This window comes from Pelodiscus sinensis, chromosome 9 (assembly GCF_052426305.1).
Source record: "Pelodiscus sinensis isolate ZL-2025 chromosome 9, ASM5242630v1, whole genome shotgun sequence".
NCBI lineage: Eukaryota > Metazoa > Chordata > Testudines > Trionychidae > Pelodiscus > Pelodiscus sinensis.
Genome location: NC_143060.1, coordinates 11,504,559 through 11,524,829, shown reverse-complemented (window position 1 = coordinate 11,524,829; position 20,271 = coordinate 11,504,559). Strand labels below are relative to the sequence as shown.

Below are 20,271 nucleotides of genomic sequence, written 5' to 3'. Positions count from 1 at the left end.
AATTGTCTTTCTTTGTTCCTTTGTCTTCTTTAAAATAGTGGCATCTTCCTTTTAAGTGTGTATATAAAGTTACCTGAAGACATATAAACTCAATCCTAAATCCTACTCTGGCCCCTTTTTGGTGATGGCAACTGGTGCCTCTCCCCAGCATGGAAGAAAGCCTGTGTGATGTAGGTTGAAATAACCAAACCGTTGCTGACTAGGGATGTAAAAGAGTAACCAGTTAAGTGAACAAAGCAGCCCCTCACCCGCATAGAAAACTAAGTGATTTCTCTAAGGTCACACAGGAAGTCTGTAGCACAATCAGGAATTGAACCAGAGGTCACTAGAGTTTCAGTCTATTGACTATTCTTCCAGAATTGGCAGGAAGTTCAGGTAGCTCTGAAAGTTTCTTTTGAAGCTCCACCCTTCAGCTGTGCTCTCTTCTTATTGGTGACAGCTGAGGATTGAGAGCACTATTTTTCTGTCTCAGAAGCTTAAGACTGAAGGATTCCATCAAAGGTTTGAAAGTAGTTATGAGCTGATGTAGTTTCTTATAGTTCATTTAAAACTGAAAAAAATTACAGTGATATAAAGCAGATCATTCAGAAAGAAATCCTCAGTTATGTTACTATACTTATTAAAATATGAATGAAAATAAATTTTAAACAAATGGAATGGCTAAGCCAAAGTGGAAATAAAAAGTTTCATCCAGAAGCTGCTATGACTTCATTAGTTGCATCTTGTACTGTAGACTAAGGATGTGAATGGTTAACTGGGTGACCTTATTGGGTGATGCTTTCGGGTACCAATTAACCAGTACCCAGGAGCAGCCCGCCGCAGATGGAGGGCTGCTGTAGCCCCTTGAGGATTGGGAGCTGGTCCCCTGCATAGGGGTGGGATGTGGGGGAATGGAAACTGGCTGCCTATGCTAGGGGGTGGGGAGGAGTCAGTTGTGTCGTTCCTCCCCCGCCCCGCAGGAGCTGAGAACCTTGTGTGTGCTGGGGCCAGGAGCAGAATCCAGTCCCCCCCCCCCCCGCTCCGGGTGCACATCTGCTGACTCCTGTCTGCCCCTCAGCTCCCCTGTGGGGGGGGGGGGGGCAGCAGCTGCAACCCACTTAATTGGTTAACCAATTAAACCTAAGGTGTAACCCATTAACCAGGATTTACATCTCTGCCATTGACTCTGGTTAATGGGCACAGAGGAACATCCCAATCAACCAAACTTTCCTAGTAACAGAAAATGGGATTTTCATAATACTGATGGAATTATCGTGATTTTGCAGGATATTACCAAAACACCAATTTAACCTTAAATTTCTTTATTACATCCAGAACCCAAACAATATGTATGCAGTTGCTTTAAACATGCCAATAAAGCCTAAAGAAGCAGTTTACAACATCCAAAAAGTAACAAGCCATTTATAAGTCTTTGATCAAGGTACTTACAAAAGGGCTAAACCCAGTATGCTTAAACCTATATTGTCAGCTTCAACCTAATCAGCAATGAATTCTTAAGTTTACTTTGTATACCCATCAACAAACAAGTGATGTCATTGCCAGTGACCTTAGCTAAAGCCAGATGAAGCAACTTCTCGCATAGACTATTATTTACTATTCCTGCTTCCCAAATAACCTTGTTTTATTTCTATAACTGCAGCCCAACCTTATGGTATTTCATATGTCTTTCTCACAATCTCATTCTTTTTGGGCATATGCTTTAAGCCTAAGACCTGTGCTAATATCTCATCTCAATTTAAAACCATAGTTCACCCTGGTCTAATGTGGGCCTATATCCCTACAATTGCAAAACCTTGGGAAGTATAAACAAACCAAAAAAAAATCACAAGAAATCAAGTATGCATAGTGTACCACACTATCTGTGTTATTAACATGAACTATAACTAGTTTTTGCATTTATTTATATACTTTTTCAAAATCCTTAAAACTCTATTATACTGTAATAAAGCGATTAATGCATGTAGAAATGTATATATAATAATTACTGAGTCTCTAAGACAGAAGGCACATCAAAAATTGCATGTGTTCCTCATCAGTTACACACAGAAATGAAAATAATTTATCACTAACTCTATGAGGTGTAAGAGATGCCCTTTAATAACTGATTTAAAAGTCCATTACATATATTACACAAAATCAAATAAGCAATTTCCTTTAGTAAGCAATGCCAAAAGATATGACCAAAATAGTGATTTTTTTGTCTATTCTTTTGGTTAGACAAAGCCAGACTGTGCTTATTTGGTTCTTCAAAAAATGGATTTGGATTCCGGGACAGTGATCTGGATATCTGCATGACCTTGGAAGGCCATGAAAATACGGAGGTGGGAGTTCAGTATTTTGAAAATATATGGTGCAATTACATTTTATACTCTGAAATGAAGAAAGATTTATAATCCTTCATTTATTGACTAGATGAAATACAATATTTGTTAATAGTTAATGGCTCAGACTTTGCTATTTATTTTTCTAGAAACTAAATTCTAAGGAAATAATTGAAGGTTTGGCAAAAATTCTTAAAAAGCATCCAGGTAAGTATTCTAAATGTATTCTATATTATATTTACAATTACATATATATTTGTATATGTTTAACATTTATGGAAATATTTTATCCTGCCTTCTCAGGTTTAAAAAACATCTTGCCTATAACAACAGCCAAAGTGCCTATAGTAAAATTTGAACACAGACGGAGTGGCTTAGAGGGAGACATCAGCTTATACAATACGCTAGTAAGTTTCTCTTTCTGTAAATGCTAATACATATTCTGCAGGATTCTTTATAAAGTTTGCCTACAGAAGTCTAAAGTATGGGGATAATATTAAAATTACTAGGGAAAAATTCTGAATCAGGAATGAAAATACCATATCCTATTTTTAAAAATATTTTCATTCAAATAGCCCCACATTCTCAGCCCAGTGCCTAGCCAGGTGGTTGGTTTGTTTGTGGCACAATGGTGGAGAGACCTTTCTTTTTAGTGCTTCAGGTTCACTGTTACCTTTTAGCTTAATGGATCCTGTTTGTCCTTTGGTTTCTGACTCTCACACTGTAAAAACAAACTTTCTCCTGCCATGGCCCCTATCAATGTTCCCATTAATTTGTTCCATCCATGCGTGGAATTCATTTTATTATGTATACCAAATGATTAAGGCAATAAGTAGATGTGTACCACCAATAGAAACAAAATTCCTAAAATATATATATTTTAAAAAGTTACCGTAGGGACAATTACTCTAGCCAGCACAGGTTAGGCATTTTAGAACTTACAACTCAAAGAATTATATTTAAATGTAAGAAAGAAAAAAATTATGAAATGCACAGATGAGTAAAAAAATCTCAAATAACAGAGCTTTGACAGAATAAAATTACAGAAAATATAAGTGCATTACAGGAAATATCAAGTAGTAACAACAACAATACAAGTATGTGTTAAGATACGAGTGTGAAAGTGCGTGTGTGTATGAAAGACACGTGTATGTGAGAGAAAGAGAGACTGTATGTGTGAGAGATATGTGTGTGTGACAGAGAGATATGCCCTTTTAATTAGATGGGCACTTAAAGCAGCCAGAGGCAGCAGCCACCAGCAAACTCCCTCCATCCCACTCCTGACCTTGTCTAGTTTCCCCCACGCCATCCCTACACAGAGATGGAGTACAGGGGGAAGAGGACGCCCTGACATGAGCCTCCCATGATCTCCTTTGCCGGCCTCTACTCTGCATTAGGGATGTGAAGGACTAGTCACTTACCCTCTGCTTTGAGGAGGGGAAAAGAGTGGGGGTACTTCAAAGTATCAGGCTACTCCTGGCATTTCAAAGCAGCAGCGCCGCTTGGAGCCTGGGATCAGCTGAGGACTCCCTAGTCGATCCTGAGCTTCATGTGGTGCTGCCCCACAGCATTTCAAAGCGGCAGTGCTGTGCAGAGCCCAGGGTCAGTGGGGGAATTGCTACACTTCAGAGGCGGAGGAGCCCTAATGACTAATTGAATAGTCAGTCCAAAAATGCATTGATTATTTGATTAGTCAATTACCTGATACTTAACATTCTTACTCTGCATAGCAAACAACAGGCTCTTGGGAGTAGCTATAAAGCAGAGGGCAGGAGCAAAGGACAGTGGGGGAAGGGCACCAGAAGTGCAGGCTCTTGATAACTTGCTGTTCCCAACCCCATCTTAGAGGGAATTTAGGCTCCTACAAACCAGCAAAGGAGGGGCCAGGATTTGCCTTAGAATCACTCACTTTTTCAGTGACTCCATCTTTGAACAAGCTGCTTTGCTGGTGTGTTTATGTACTAATTTTTATGTATGTACTACTCTGAAGTCAGCCTTTAATTGAATTCTTGCAGCCCCATTGAAAATGTTGCATGAGAGTTGCTGAGCATACAAGTTATCGCCCTGTATATTTTGACTGTCTGCATCCTCCATGTCTGAATTGCAAGTCATATGATATTAAACTATAAAATATTGTTTGATACTTCTCTGTTTTCCAGGCACAGCATAACACAAGGATGCTGGCTACATATGCAGCTATTGATCCTAGAGTGCAATATTTGGGATATACAATGAAGGTTTTTGCTAAGGTAATATAAAAATACAGTACAACATGACTTTATCAGTGTTCATTGTTTGTATATCACTGTGCTCTGTGCTAGACTGTCATGTAAGCTCTTTGGGACAATGATTCTGAGGCCTGCTATAAAGGAAGTAAATGGAATCTTCTTAATCTGAGAATCAAGATGCTGCATTCTCAGTAGCTGTATATGGACATTTTCAAGCTTTAGGGCTTGACATGTGACTTATAAAGTGCCCTAACTGGCCTGTATAGACCCTGCTGATACAAATTAAGTCTTCCCTGGTATTTTTTAGAGATCACACTCTTCTTGCATACATTGCTGCTCCATGTATACAAGTCCTTAGAACCAAATCTTGCTCTCAGTTATGTATGGTGAGTTCCCTTTGAAGCCAGTGAAATTGCAAATATATCCAGAGCAGAAATGGGCCGTAATGCCCTCTGTTGACTGTGGAACCATTTCTGTTTGATGGAAGTGTGATACTCTGAAAAAGTAGGTTTTAATTTCTTGAACTCATGCCAGTTACACCAACAAAAACTCTTAACTGTATAATTGGGAATCAGAACGCACTGTGCATCCAGATGGTAATTTTTCTGGCTAAAATATTTTGCTTATCTTTCCCCTATAGTCTTGCAATAAAGCATAAAAGAACTTGTTTTTTTATGCGGAGAGATCTTGGAGATGAATAATATGTGCATCTGTAAATAACTTGGCATGCAGTCTCTTTGTTGATTGAAACACTATCTCTTTATTTGCTCTACATGATTTAATTGACTGCATAAACGGATTTTCATGAAAAGACTAGTGGAATTTGTTTTATTATTACTTTAGAGTTGTACCATAATACAAGCTGTTAATATGCTGCTGTCTGTTGAGCTAATTGAAATATACTTCTGACTTTCTTCCAGAATATTATAGTCTTTTATCCATTGTATTAGCCCTTATGCTAATAATTAATTTACAAGTGAGGATTAGATGGTATTTACATTCTTTGCAAGAGAGAGGGATGGTGTCTAATCCCAGTATTGGAAGCCAGGAATTCCTGACTTTCCCTGATGGGGACACTCCTCCTATGGCCTTCTTCAAGTCACGTAAATCATTTTACCTGTTTCACTGTCAGTCAAAATTGGAATAGTGGAAGGTTTGAAGAATTAATGATAACAGTGAATTTGGATTAATATTTACTAGGGCTGTCAAGCAGTTAAAAATTAGTTGTGATTCATCTCAGTTTTAATTGCACTGTTAAATAATAATAGAATACTATTTATTTAAATATTTTAGATGTTTTCTATATTTTCAAATATATTGATTTTAATTACAACACCGAATACTGGGTGTACAGTGCTCACTTTTTATTACTTTGTTTATATATATTTGCACTGTAAAAAGGTAAAATAAATGTATTTCAATTTGCCTCACACAAGTACTGTTGTACTACTACATCTTTATCATGAATGTTGAACTTTCAACTGTAGAATTATTATTTTTACATTACTCCCTTTAGCTGAGTGAGCCTTTATATGCTAGGGAGGATAGATTTTACCTCAGGGACTTGGCATGCTTCAGGGGAGGAGAGGCAAAGCTTGCCAGATGTCTGTTCTCTATGGCAATGTTTCGATAACTTTTTTGTGCTGATTGTGATGGGGTGTGGCCACAGAAGTCCTTTTAGGATTGTTCTCCAGTATGCTGATCATGCCATCCTTGCTCTCTGGGGCTCCCCACTACCCTCTCCTGCTGGACCAGATCCTCTGGACTCCCCTAGAAAAGGCACAGAGTTGGGATTACTGCCTCACTGAAGAGCAATGCAGATGCTGAACAACTTCAGCTCTGGGAGGATGCAGTTCTAGGGCACAGCACCCAGGAAACTAGGGATGTTAAATTTAGATTAATTAACAAATAGTTGATGGGCTTTCCATTGACTATTCGATTAGTCGATACGAGTGCCTCTGCTTTCAAACTGTTCAAAAGCAGAACCCCAGCAGGAAGCATGGGGGACAGTGGGGGACTGGCCCCACGCTCCCTGCAGTGCCTGAGCCTTTGAAATTAACAAGAAACCCAGCGGACTCTTGCTGACCCCGAACTCCCTGTGATGCCTCAGATTTTGACATGTACAAGAGCCGCAGTGAGGCTCTTGTACCTTGCAAAAGGAAGCCCCACAGGGAGCGCTGGGCCAGTGACTCCCTGCTGAGCCTGCGCTCCCTGTGGCTCCTGAGCCTTTGAAATGTACAAGATCCCCACTGGGGCTCTTGTACATTTCAAAAGCAGCAGCCCCACACGGAGCATGGGGCCAGTGACTCCACCATTGGCCCCGCGTTCCCTGTAGAGCTTCCTTTTGAAATGTACAGGAGCCTCACCAGGGCTCGTGTACATTTCAAAATCAGAATTGCAGCAGAAATGGTGTAACCAGAGACTGCATCAGTCCCCGTTCATGCCATTTCCCGTTGTGCCTCTGTCTCCTCTACCCTCTGCAGAAATGGTGCTGGGGGGGGGACTGGCTTCTAAGAGGGTTCCCCCCAGAACCAGCTCCTGCTTCTCCCCATCCTTGCTGCCTCTCTCTGAATTATGCATATTTATATTCATGAGCCAATTTTTATAAAGCATAGTGGGAGGAACCACCACACTGGTGACCTCATTTTGACTAAAAAAATAATTGACACCCTTTCACTTGAAAAAATTATGACCCTTCCACCGTGAACCCTGCTCAGAGCATGGGGTTTAAACCTTCCTCGGGTGTGGAGCACTGGGCTTCTTCTCACCTTTGGGCTTCATGCTCTAGTCCCCCTCAGTGTATGGAGCTCCAGTCCCTGCCCTCCCCTGACCAGTAGCTTCAGTCCCCTCCCCGTCCCTGCTGCCTCCAGAGCAGTGGTTTCAGGCCCAGCCACCACCTGGAACTCTGGCTTCCCCACAAGCCCTGGAGCCCCACTGCAGTCTCCAGAGCTCAAGGCCTGTGGCTTCAGCCCCCCACTGTGGATGACTCCTTCCCCATCGAGAGGTAGGCAATTAATGTGTTAGAAAAATCACCAGTGTTAACTGCAATTAATTGAAGCCTTAGTAAGGTGCTGATCAAATTGAATTGCATTATGTGTATGTTTTTACGGTAAAGTGAACTGTTAGAAGAGTTATTTGAATACTAGACATGGGAACAGAGTTTAAAAGCACGTCTGTATGTTAGCATGTGAGCTCAGGGGTCAGTAAGTAGCACAAAATACTACTATCAGTTTTCCAGACCAAGGTTAATAAATGTCTTCCATTTTGATAATAGTTACAATTAACATATAGCTAAAGAAGATTTTTTACAGTAATGCAAGAATTCATATTTTCAAAATATTTTAAAAGGGATTTCAGATTAAAAATGGTATGTTTAATAAAATATGTCCATATGTGTATTGCTAATAAAACCATAATAAATTATACATCTTTCATTTTTATACGATAATTCACCATTTATGCGTAATGTTTGTAAATCATATAGCCTGAGCAATGTAAATACTCTAGTTGGTTTCACATTTGTAGTGTGTTATACGCTAGCATAATGTAACAGTTAAGTAAGTTGCAAATACTACAGGAAAATAAATAACTTTGCATAAAAATCATTAAAATAAAAATTTTAAATATCCCCCCCTCCCCCTAAAAATATGGAAACTTCTTTGATAACATAAGGTTAGGAAAACGTTGGTTTCACAATATTGAAATTTTGAAACTAAATTGAGCTGGATATCAGGAAACTGTATAATTTTAGAGGCTATTTTGGAAAATTTGGGCCATGACATTCGGAAGACTGTTTCCCATTAGATTATTGAAGCTTTATAAGTTGATCAAATTTTGTTCCTAAAGTAGTTGACAATGTCTCTCTCTCTAAACTTGTTAACATTTATCTCTCAGACTTTGTTAAACAGTTTTTAATTCTGAAACAAATAATGGTAGTGTTAACGATAGTTGAGTTTTTGTTCATTGCCATAGTTCATAGAATTAAATACTGTAGTTTAATTTTCATTCAGTGCTTTGTTCACAATGTATTTTGTCTAGCGTTGCGACATTGGAGACGCATCCAGAGGAAGCCTATCTTCATATGCCTATATCCTTATGGTGTTGTACTTTCTGCAACAGAGAAATCCCCCAGTTATCCCAGTTCTTCAGGAGGTAGGTTTTCAGAAAAAGATGTAATGGAAAAAGTAGCATTGTTTTTTAAGTCAAATTAGAAAGACTTTTTTCCTAAAGGCAATGAGTGCAAATAAAAATCCTGGGCCTCTTTTCATCGTCCATTTTTTTACTTTTACTAGGTACTATAAGTAAAACCTAAAAATAAAACAGCAGCAAAACCAGGAAAGTATTTTTGACCTGGTTATATGCTACTGAATTAATTTTTCTTGGCTTTTGGTCATGAGAGCTAGCCTGTCCATTGGATGCTTTGGGAGGCCCTGTGCTTTGAGGCGGATGTGAGGCCTGGGTGGTGTGCGGGCCATCGGCAGCACAACTGCCTCCATTCCACCCAACCCCCCACAGGAGAGGATTCGAGGTCTGGGCAGTGTGGGGGATGGTCGCAGTGCAACACACTCTGCTCCACTTCTCCCTTCCCTTCCCCTCCCCTTCAGAGGTTCAGGGGACGCAGTAGCCTAGGTGTTGTGGGACCTGGTGGCGGCATCACTGGGCCCTCTCCACTCTGCGTCAAGGATGGAATATGAGGAGAGAGGGGGCAAGGGCTTGGGGAAGGGCTGGAGGGGGGGGGTCGGGGAGAGGAAGAGGCAGGGGAGGAGCAGGGCCTGGAGCAGAGGGGAGCAGTCCCTCCCCCAATGGACACCCCTTTTGGTCATACTATGATGTTTGTACAATCAAGAGTAAAGGATTCAAATCAGCAAGAAGTTGTAATGATGCCCTGGGTTAGAAGTCCCAAGTTCTAATTCCAACTCTGCTGTTTATTTGCTATATGACTTTGAGAAAATTAATGAGATATTCTTCTGCTTTCCTACTTGCAAAACAAGGGTGATATTTATGTACCTTCCTGATAAAGTGCTGGAACAATTAATGTTTCTATCATTTTGAAAATAGTATTACATAAATGCTTAGAAATTCTATTAGTAAAATAGCATTATATACCTTCATTATTATTTAAGGTGGGATGAACTGCATGTATTCAGCAATCTGTCTTTCCCTGAGATATTGATATTCTCTGGAGGTCCCTGATAGATCTGAGAATTATTTCTATTTGTCTTTTCCCTTTCCTGCATGAAAGAGGAACTCTGGGTAAGACTGTGTCTACACTGGAAAGATTTGGCAACAAAAATACTGTTGACAGTCATAAGTTGCCAAAAAGAAAGTAGCCAAATCATGTTCACACTGCCACTCTGTCAACATACCGTGGCTACATTGTTAGCTCCCCCGCCCCAGCAGACCAGGCTTTTCTCAGGACGCCAGTGGTAGAGAAGCTGGGGTGCTGCTGGGTGGGTCCAGTAGTGCCGAGGAGCGGTGCTACTAGACCAACCCAGCAGCACCTCAGCTGCTCTGCCCCAGGCGTCCCCAAGTCAGCTGCTGCTGAAACTGACCAGCGGCTGACTACAGGAAGCCCGAGGCAGAGTTGCTCTGCCCCGGGCTTCCTGGAATCAGCCGCTGATCAGTTTCAGCAGCAGCTGACTTGGGGACACCTGGGGTAGAGCACCTGGGGTGCTGCCGGGTTGGTCCCCGCAGCGCTGAGGTGCGGCGCTGCGGAGACTACCCGGCAGCGCCCCAGCTGCTCTGTCCCAGGCGTCCAGATTCAGCTGCTGTTGAAACTGATCAGCTGCTGATTCCAGGAAGCCGGGGGCAGAGCAACTTTGCCTCGTGCTTCCTGTAGTCAGCCGCTGGTCAGTTTCAGCAGCGTCTGAATCTGGATGCCAGTTCCGACTTAAGTACAAATTCGACTTAAGTACAAACCTACAGTCCCTATCTTGTACGTAACCCGGGGACTGCCTGTATGAAAAATGTCTTGTCAGTCATCACTTTGTTTCTCAATCCGCCCGGGATTTCTGGCTTCCTTTCGCCCCATTGAAAACTGACGGTCCTTACTGCACACTCTGTCATCTGCTGGATGAAATCATGGATCCCAGACTTCTCTCCCATGCTGTGTTCAATGTGTTTAGGACGTCACACATTGCAGCAGATCTTCTTATGCACTTAGTATCAGAGGAAGACGATTCAAATGCGGATGGCTATGTAAGTGACAGGGACAGCATAGAAGTGGCATTGCATTGGGTTGTCACAGAGCAGCTGTGCATAGTAGCATGTCACTTTTGGACTAGGGATGTTAAAATTAGATTAATCAACTAATCTCATAGTTGATGGAATTTCCATCAACTATTCGATTAGTCGATAAGGGCACTTCCGTTTTGAATGTAGCAAGAGCCACCCGGCTGTTGCTACATTTCAAAGTACCACATGGCATTCTGCCTTTGAAATATATGAGAGTCTCAGCGGGGGCTCTTGTGCATTTCAAAGATTGAAACACCACATGGAGCCAGGGGACAGCAGGGAGTCCCTGCTGACTCTGGGCTCCATGCAGCAATTCCACCTTTGAAGTGTGTATTTAAAAGATTGAAACTCCACATGGATCCCGGGGGATAGTGGGGGGACTCCCTGCTGGCCCCAAGCTCCATGTGGTGTTTCAATCTTTAAAATGCAGAAGAGCTGCAGTGGGGACTCTTATACATTTCAAAGTTGAGAAGTTTAGGGGGTAGAGGAGTTAGTCTGTGCAGGTAAACTGAAAAAACAACATATAGTTCTAACACTCCGGTCATCTGAAGAAGTGAGCTGTGCCCACGAAAGCTCATGATACCATCTACATGTTTTGTTAGTTTATAAAGTGCTACCAGACTATTTGTTGTTTTTTCAGTTTCAAAGTTGGAACGCCGCTGCTGCACCCCTGCCTCCTCCCATGGAGCTGGAGCTCGGGGGAACTGGCTTTTAAGCTGGCTCCCCCCCAGCATCCGCTCCTCTTCCCTCCCCCCTTGTTGTCTCTTTCTGATAGAGGTTAAGCGACTAATCTACTAGTGTGTCAACTATCTGATAAGCTTTTGCTTATTGGATAGTTGACTAGTCGACTAGTTGCTTACCTGCCTATTTTGGACTAGGTAATCTAGCACTGAGTGTTGGGATTGCATTGTCATGTAGGTATGGGATGAAGAGCAGCGGCTACAGAACTTTTGGATGCCTAAAGCAACCTTCCTGGAGCTGTGTGCTGACCTGGCCCCTGAACTGCAGTGGAAGAGTGCTCAAATGAGAGCTGCTTTCTTGGTAGAGAAATGTGTTGTAATTTCTTTGTGGAAACTGGCAACTCCTGATTGCTGCCATTCAGTTGTAAATTAATTTGGAGAGGGGAAGTCTATCAGGGTATGTCTACACTAGCCCCCTAGTTCGAACTAGGGAGGCTAATGTAGGCATTTGGACTTGCAAATGAAGCTAAGTCTTTAGTTCGAATTACCTGTTTCTCCTCCTGGAATGAGGTGTAACAGTTAATTTGAACTAAGAACTTAATTCGAATTACCGTTTAACTGACGCGTGTAGCCGCAGGCAGTTAGTCTGGACTAGTGGCATTTAAAAATGGCGGCTGGATGGGAACATGGAAATAAAGCCCGGGATATTTAAATCCTGGGCTTCATTTGCAATTCCGAATGCCTACATTAACCTCCCTAGTTTGAACTGGGGGCTAGTGTAGACATACCCTCATTGGGGCAGCACTTATGCAAGTGTGCAAGGCAATAAATCACATTTTGGTGCATAGGACTGTAACTCTGGGAAATATGGATGACACAGTGACTGGCTTTTCTGGCATAGGCTTTCCAAACTGTGAGAGGACAATCAATGGCACACACATTCCCACTATAGTGCCACTCCACCTTGCCACAGAGTACATCAATCGGAAGGCATTGTGCTTCAGGTGCTTGTGGATTGCCTTGGATGTTTCATAGACATAAATGTGGGGTGGTCTGGAAAAGTGCATGATGAATGCATCGTCAGGAACAGTGTTCTGTACAGCAAGCTACAGGCTGGGACTTTCTTTCTGACCAGAAAATTACAGTGGCCATAGTGATCCGAGGTGACTGCTTATTCCTTACAGCCCTGACTCATAAAGTCTTACAAGGGGTACCTGGACAGCAGTAAGGAGTGGTTTAACAGAAGGCTAAATCGATGCCGCATGGTTGTTGAATATGCTAGGGAGGTAAGCAACTAATTGACTATCTGATGAGCAAAAGCTTATGGGATAGTTGACTAGTCCCTTGACTAATCGCGTCACCCAAGGAGGGGGAGCAGGATCTGGCTTAAAAGCTGGTTCCCCCCAGCATCATCTCCACATAGGCAGAGGAGGCAGGGCGGTAGCGGGGACCAAGCGGAATCAGTGGATTCCTGGCTCGTGCCTAGTCCCAGATGCGCCTCTGCTTTTTAAATATATGAAGAACCTGTTGACAGCTCTTAAACCATTTTAAAGGCTAAAGCTCAGCACGGGAGCAAGCCAGGTCAGCTGATTCCCAGCTTGTGCAGTATTCCTCTCCCCTCCCCCGCTGTGCACCAGCCTTTTAAATTGATTAATTTAAAAATTAATTTTTAAAGCTGTTAATCCATTTAAAAGGCTAAAGCGCAGCAGGAGGGACCCAGCATATGGATTATATCCTGTTTCTGACTCTGTGCTATGGAAAGCGTCCATGGTCTCTTTGTAGAAGTGAGGTCCCCACCTAATGATTGTGTCCAGTTCTTTATAAAAATGGTACGTTGTAGGTGCAGCACCAGACTGGCTGGTTGCCTCCTTGCCTTCTGGTATGCCTGCTGGAGTTATTTTGGCTCTGAGTTGCAGGGTGTTTCTATCATACACCTTCATACAAAGAGCTTGGGAAATGTGACTATACGTGTCCTAGTTCCTATGGGTCACTCGCAGCTGTGATTGCACTGATTATTTACCCCACATATTGATAACATCCAAAAGCTGCGTGGTGCTCCAAGGAGGAGAATGTCTTGAATAATACCCACCCCTGTTTCACTGAGAAGATGCCATGAGGAGCATTACACAATGAGTCAGACACCAGGAAATGGATTTTAAAGTTCCCAGGGACTGCAGGTGGGAGGGGCTCATCTTTTTTCATGTTTACTTGTTTATATGGCTACAGAGCAGCAGCATTCAAAGCACTGGCCAGAGTGGCTAATCGGGCATTGTGAGAAACATCCTGGAGTTCAAGAAACTCGAAAAAACCCTATTGCAGTACACACTACATGATTGTTGACAGTAATATGGGAAAAGGGTGGATAAAAGTACCTTGTGGAAGTTTTTTGTCGCCAAAACTGTGCATTTGTCAGGAGTTTTGTTGCTTTGCAAGGTGAATGCTCTCCAGGTTTTGTCACCAAAAAGGGGGGTTTGGTGACAAAACTTGCCAGTGTAGACAAGTCCAATGTCACTCTGTTTGAGGCCATTACTTCATTGATGTTACTTTAAGGTCTATTAATTGCTACTTCTGGGGCCATATTTAAATAACAGTTGAGTCTCCCCTTGGCCTAACCAAATTTAAGTAATTATGGATGAGGTCAGCTATGGTCTCTCTTAAGTTAGAGATTTAATAGGAAAGAGCAGTTTGGCTGCAACCAGATGGAATGATTTTATGCACATTTTCTTCGTTCTCAGGAACAAAGAAATTAAAATACCAGAAATATTTGGTAGATAAGCAGAATTACTTGTAGATAAAATGCATTTGAATGTTTTCCATGTAATGCCAAACACCTTTCAAACTAATACTGAAATAAAAACATGTTCTTGCAATATGTCTTCAAACAAAACTGTAACAGTTTTATGAATGCTTAAACCCTGGGTGGCAATGAAGACTAAACTATAATCGTTCTTGTGTTTGTTAGATATTTGATGGAAAACAAATTCCACAGAGAATGGTTGATGGGTGGAATGCCTTTTTCTTTGATGACATGGAAGAGCTGGTAAAGTAACAATTCCAAAATACTTATGAAAATTTAGGGCTTGAATACATGGGAGAGCTTTACCTATATAAACTGTGTCTTAAATTGCAGAAGAAGCGTTTGCCTTCACTTGGAAAGAACTCTGAGTCACTTGGAGAACTCTGGTTAGGGTTACTGCGATTCTACACTGAAGAATTTGACTTCAAAGAATATGTGATCAGCATTCGGCAGAAGAAACTGCTAACCACCTTTGAGAAACAGTGGACATCCAAATGCATTGCCATTGAAGGTACTTATTTGGTGGATTTCTATCCTGTTATGTTACAAAACGGGGTGGGGAACCTAAGGCCTGGCCCCCAACTTGCCCGGATCCAGCCCCCAATGCACAGGGCTCCCCCAGAATTGGGGAGCCTATGCTGGTGCTCCTCTCCCCACCCCCGCTGCCTCACCAGAGGGCTGGAGCACAGAAAATCTACAAGACTGGGCCCCCTAGACTCTGATATGTGAGAAGAATGTAGAGAGTGTCTTTTCTCCTCAATCAGGGGCCACATCAGTGAGGGGTTTTGGAGGTTTGTTTTGCTTCTCACTTGCGTGCGGTCCCTGGCTGATTTTTCTTTGGGTCATTGGTCCCTTACCCAAAAAAGGTTCCCCACCCCTGCTACAAAACAATGAATGCACGGGTGGGGATCTGATCTCCTCTTGATGCACAGGATTGTTACACAGGGACCTCCTATTAATGATAATGAGACTTTGATTTGCAAATCCTACTGCATACATAAATGACAGTAGACCCCTAATTTTCAATATTTCTTCTATACGTAATTCACATCTACTTAAAACCCATTGCAGTGACTAACTCAAAAAAAAAGCTCTATTCCCACCTATCAGTGTATGTGTTATGTGACCGTACACATTTAAATAGACATATTAAATGAGAGAATATTTTATGCTGCAACTTGTTTTGCCAACTCTTGAATATTTTTCTTTTTTTCCTTTGCCCAGATCCTTTTGACTTGAATCATAATCTTGGTGCTGGAGTCTCCAGAAAAAGTAAGATATTTATTCCTACTGTGGAGCTCTTAGTAATTTCTTAAGCAAAGTGCCTTTATTTTGTCTTCAAATGATTTTATCTTCTCTTCAATAGTGACCAATTTCATAATGAAGGCATTTATCAATGGGAGAAAACTGTTTGGTACCCCATTCTATCCAATCCCAGGAAGAGAAGCTGTAAGTTCTCTTTGATTTTGTCTTAGGCTTAAGTATATTTTCCTTTCCTTTATCCATCAGAATGGTGCATATAGAGCAAACACATTGTCTCAATTTCTTGGCTTTTTTCAAATGTGCATGACAAGCCGTCATGCATAAACTGATTTTAAAAGATACAACTGGATATAAGTCTGAGTTCTAGGAATAAAGAAACAGACTGGGAGGTATTTTCAGTTTCCTTTCTTAGGAGTGTCCCTGTGGGTGCTCCACCTTACGTCTTGAGGCGCCGCTCGAGCACCCACAGGGACAATGATCTCATAGAACCTCCATTACTTCACGAAGTGAGTAACCTTCTCATTCTCAGAAAAGGGAGTTGTACCGTAAAGCTTTGTAGTAGTAAGGACCTCATTGATAACTTCCCAGAAGCACATGTATAGAGAGATTTAGAGAGATTTATATAATTTTTGTAAAGAGTAAAAAACGCAACAATTGTCATATTTTATTTCATAAAACTTGCTTACTGCTTTAGGTCCTTAGCAATAAAAAAGTGAAGCTCATCAGTGTTGTTCTTGTCTTGTACTTATATATAGGAGCAGCAGTTGGCTCTCCAGCTATGTGTTAAGCAGCCCTAATGTGGAAAATATATCATCAAAATGAAAAAGAATCCAAGATTTTCTGTTGGTGCAAAAAAGTTCAGTGTAAAGCCTTAGAATAATGCACGATACTAGTTTTCTTGGTAAAGCAGTCAGAAGACTTGTTGCTTACTCAGCTTTAAAACACACTAAAGGCTTTAAGTACTTTGGTGACTGAGTTATTTTCTAAATGGAAGGAACAACCTTAGCAGGCTTTACTCATATCCAGTTTTATAAATTTGTACATTAGATGGTAACGACTTGAGGCTCGTTAAGAAAATAACCTTTTTCAGCTTAACCAGCAGATCATGTACTAATGTACTATCCACTGTAAAACACTATCAAAAATGTATTTCCATTGAGTGATAGGTTTTTCAAAGACTATGTTCTTGCTGGCTGATGTTTAGACCCTGAGGAAGGAAGCACCTGTGTCTTACAAAACAAATGGCATCTTTGAAAAACCTTGAAATAATAGCTAAGCAGGTGGCCAGCTAGAATTGTTTAGGAAAGGAGGAATTTTCAAAAGCATTAAGTGAGTTAGGAGTGCAAGTTCCATTGATTGAAAATAGAATTTGTGCTCCTAAGTCAATTAGGTGCTTTTGAAAATCTCAAATTTACAATTTGCTTATAACTTCACACACACTCACAAAAGCTACCCACCTTCAAAATCTGCAAATTGTGCATGTAAATAGTATATGTAAACACTGTTATTGTGGTCCTTCCACTCCTTCCATTTGTTGGTTATACTGTCTTGTATTTTGTCTTAACTTGCATCAGTGCTCTTTGTGGGAGGGTAGGGCGGTGTTTCTCTGTGTTTGGATAGTGTTCTAAATCAATGGTGCTGATCTAACTGGGGATTTTAGGTTTTGCATACAGGCAGTCCCCGAGTTACGCGGATCCGACTTAGTCAGATCCGCAGTTACGAACAGGGCTTTTCTCACCCCGGAGGATGCGAGCGGTGGGACGCCCAGATGTGCTGCGGTCCCGCTGCCCGCGTCCTGCGGGGCGAGAAAGGCTGCTCCGCGTCTCCCTGGTCTGCTGGGGGGGAAGACCCCCCTAGCAGACCAGGGAGACGCGGAGCAAAGCCGCGGAGCACGCGGGCAGCGGGACAGCCCAGACGCGCCGCGGCTGTCCCGCTGCTGGCGTCTTCCGAGGCTTTGATCCGCGTCTCCGATCCGCGTCTCCCTGGTCTGCTGGGGGGATCCCCTCCCCCCAGACCAGGGAGACGGGGAGCAAAGCCGTGGAGGATGCGGGCGGGACCGCGGCGCGTCTCGGTGGTCCCGCCACACGTGTCTCCCTGGTCTGCCGGGGGGGCGCAGCTAGTGCGCCCCCTCCCCCCAGCAGACCAGGCTTTTCTCGCCGACGACGCCTGGGGTAGCGCAGCTGGGGCACTGCTGGGTTGGTCCGGATACGCTGCTCTGCCCCGGGCTTCCTGGAATCAGCCGCTGATCAGTTTCAGCAGCGGCTGACTTGGGGACATCTGGGGTAGAGCAGCTGGGGTGCTGCCGGGTGGTCCCGGCAGCGCTGAGGTGCGGCACTGCGGGGACCTACCCGGCAGCGCCCCAGCTGCTCTGTCCCAGCTGTCCAAATTCAGCTGCTGTTGAAACTGATCAGCGGCTGATTCCAGGAAGCCCAGGGCAGAGCAACTCTGCCTCGGGCTTCCTGTAGTCAGCCGCTGGTCAGTTTCAGCAGCGGCTGAATCTGGACACCAGTTCCGACTTACATACAAATTCAACTTAAGAACAAACCTACAGTCCCTATCTTGTACGTAACCCGGGGACTGCCTGTATATACAAATAGGAAATAATAAATTACCATGTTGGAGTTAATTTCTTGTGTTTGAAGGACAAAATGAACTTAAAGTATGTGTGTCTGTGTAATAACGTTATCATAGCTTATGATTAATTAGCGTTCTTTCTAACAGCATCTGTATTTGTTGTAAGCAAGGGCATTGAGTAAGATGCTCTAGTACCTAAATGGAAATGTGTTAGATGATATTCAGTTTGCAGTGTTCTGTTCTGAGGTTTCATTCAACATTAGTGGGTATGTCTACTCTTGCACCCTCTTTCAAGAGAGGGATTCAAATGCAGACATTCAAAATTGCAAATGAAGCCGGGATTTAAATGTCCCGCGCTTCACTTGCATATTTGCGTTATGGCGTTATTTTGAAATAACAGACGCTGTTAAGACGCAGTTATTTCGAGAGAAAACCCTTCTCTCGAAATAACTGGTAAACCTCATTGTATGAGGAATAAGGATTTATTCCTCATACAATGGAGAAGGGTTTTCTCTCTAAATAACCGTGTCTTAACAGAATCTGTTATTTTGAAATAGTGCTATTTCGAAATAGCGCCATAATGTGAATATGCAAGTGAAGCACAGGATATTTAAATCCTGGCTTCATTTGCAATTTTGAATGTCTGCATTTGCATCCCTCTCTCGAAAGAGGGTGCAAGTGTAGACATAACCTTAGAGAAGAGTTGTCTAAGTCAGCATATGCTCTTACTGTGCACCTAGCATCAGGGAAATACTACCAATTATAGTGTTATACTGTTTTATTTATTCAAAGCATAATCTCTACACTCCCAAATCACACCCCATTTGCACAGATGAAGTTAAGTGATTTGCCCAAGTCCACAATGGGAGTATGTTTCAGCGCTGTGATTAGAAAAGTTACTACATTCATTCCCGTAGACCAAGATGCACTCTTTATAAAACACATTTTGGTATTACCTCAGTAAGTTAAAGGCTGTTTTGGAGTTTGTCATAGAATGAATGTGAGAGAATAGAAAATGAAAGCGTGCTACCCCACTTTTGGTGTTTGGGAGAGTCTGATTTCTCTGTCTCCTCCTGCTGTTGTAAATTAATAAATGAATAGCTTCTTTAGTATAAAAGTCTCATATTTGTCTGCAGGAATACTTCTTTGATTCCAAAGTATTGACAGATGGTGAGCTGGCACCCAATGATAGATGCTGCCGTGTTTGCGGAAAAATTGGTCATTACATGAAAGACTGTCCAAAAAGGAGAAGGTGGGTAAAATGCATGAAGCAATCATTTTAAATTAAAATGTATTTAATTCAAATCATATTGAGGAGGACTTTCATGTATTACATTTTAAGGCAGATCAGAATAACATTGTATTACAGAGTATAGTTTCTTACTATTTGGCAAGAATGGGTTAAGGAAGTATCCTTGGAACATTTGAGTGTTTAAAGGGGCCCAGCAGCATGAAACAGTGAGAAAAGTATAGTATTATTATGGATACTGGAAGTGAGGAGAGAACAAGAAGACAGAATAGGGATATATAGGCAGAGGAGCTGGGAAGGAAAGAGAATACAATGTTTTTCTTTTCAAACTTCCCATTTGTCCTTCTGAAGAGTCATTGATCTCACCTTCCCACACTTTTTTTGCTTTGCCCAAGCTGTATGACTAACCACACCCAATTTCCACTGCTGTCCTGAAAGCATGCATGCACACATGCATGGTTAAACTAACAAGATTTGTATTAAACACCAGTATTATCATCTGCTCTTTGTTGCAAACAATTCTGTAGCCATTGTCATTACCTTGTTTATATAGAATGTAAGTTTCGGAAGAGGGATACATTTTGCCACATGACATTAAAGTCTACAAGTATATAAATGGTTACAGTGACTGCATTGGAGATTGATCTTCTGGTATTTGATTTAGCAGCCCTAGTAAGGACCCACTAAATTGAATGCTGGGGCATCCCGGTCAGCACCGGAACTCGTCAGTTCTCAAGGAATAAGGGAAGCTGATGGGAGCATTTGCTCCCGTCGACCTCCTGCTGTGGAGATTGCTCCATACTCAGCTTAAGTTATGTCAACTCCAACTACGTTATGTACGTAGCTAGAGTTGTGTATCTTAAGCTGACCTGGCCAAAGTTCATGGACTCCTACGAGCTATTCCTTACAAAGCCCAAGCACTGGA

The 20,271-nt window shown here is 42.2% G+C and overlaps 1 protein-coding gene across 9 annotated transcripts in view; it reads left to right on the top strand.

Moving 5' to 3' along the window:
* Positions 1–20,271, top strand: part of TUT4 (terminal uridylyl transferase 4) — an 86,644-nt gene that overhangs the window by 53,300 nt on the left and 13,073 nt on the right. For 5 of the 9 annotated variants that reach the window (XM_089780417.1, XM_089780418.1, XM_089780414.1 and 2 more), the window contains 9 exons: positions 2,218–2,321; positions 2,471–2,728; positions 4,481–4,570; positions 8,588–8,701; positions 14,426–14,503; positions 14,594–14,771; positions 15,485–15,532; positions 15,627–15,709; positions 19,234–19,349. In XM_089780417.1, the coding sequence (XP_089636543.1) occupies positions 2,218–2,321; positions 2,471–2,728; positions 4,481–4,570; positions 8,588–8,701; positions 14,426–14,503; positions 14,594–14,771; positions 15,485–15,532; positions 15,627–15,709; positions 19,234–19,349 (1,069 nt within the window). The remainder of the gene's footprint in view (positions 1–2,217; positions 2,322–2,470; positions 2,729–4,480; positions 4,571–8,587; positions 8,702–14,425; positions 14,504–14,593; positions 14,772–15,484; positions 15,533–15,626; positions 15,710–19,233; positions 19,350–20,271) is intronic. The other 4 variants (XM_075935980.2, XM_075935979.2, XM_075935975.2 and 1 more) reach the window with 1 other exon arrangement.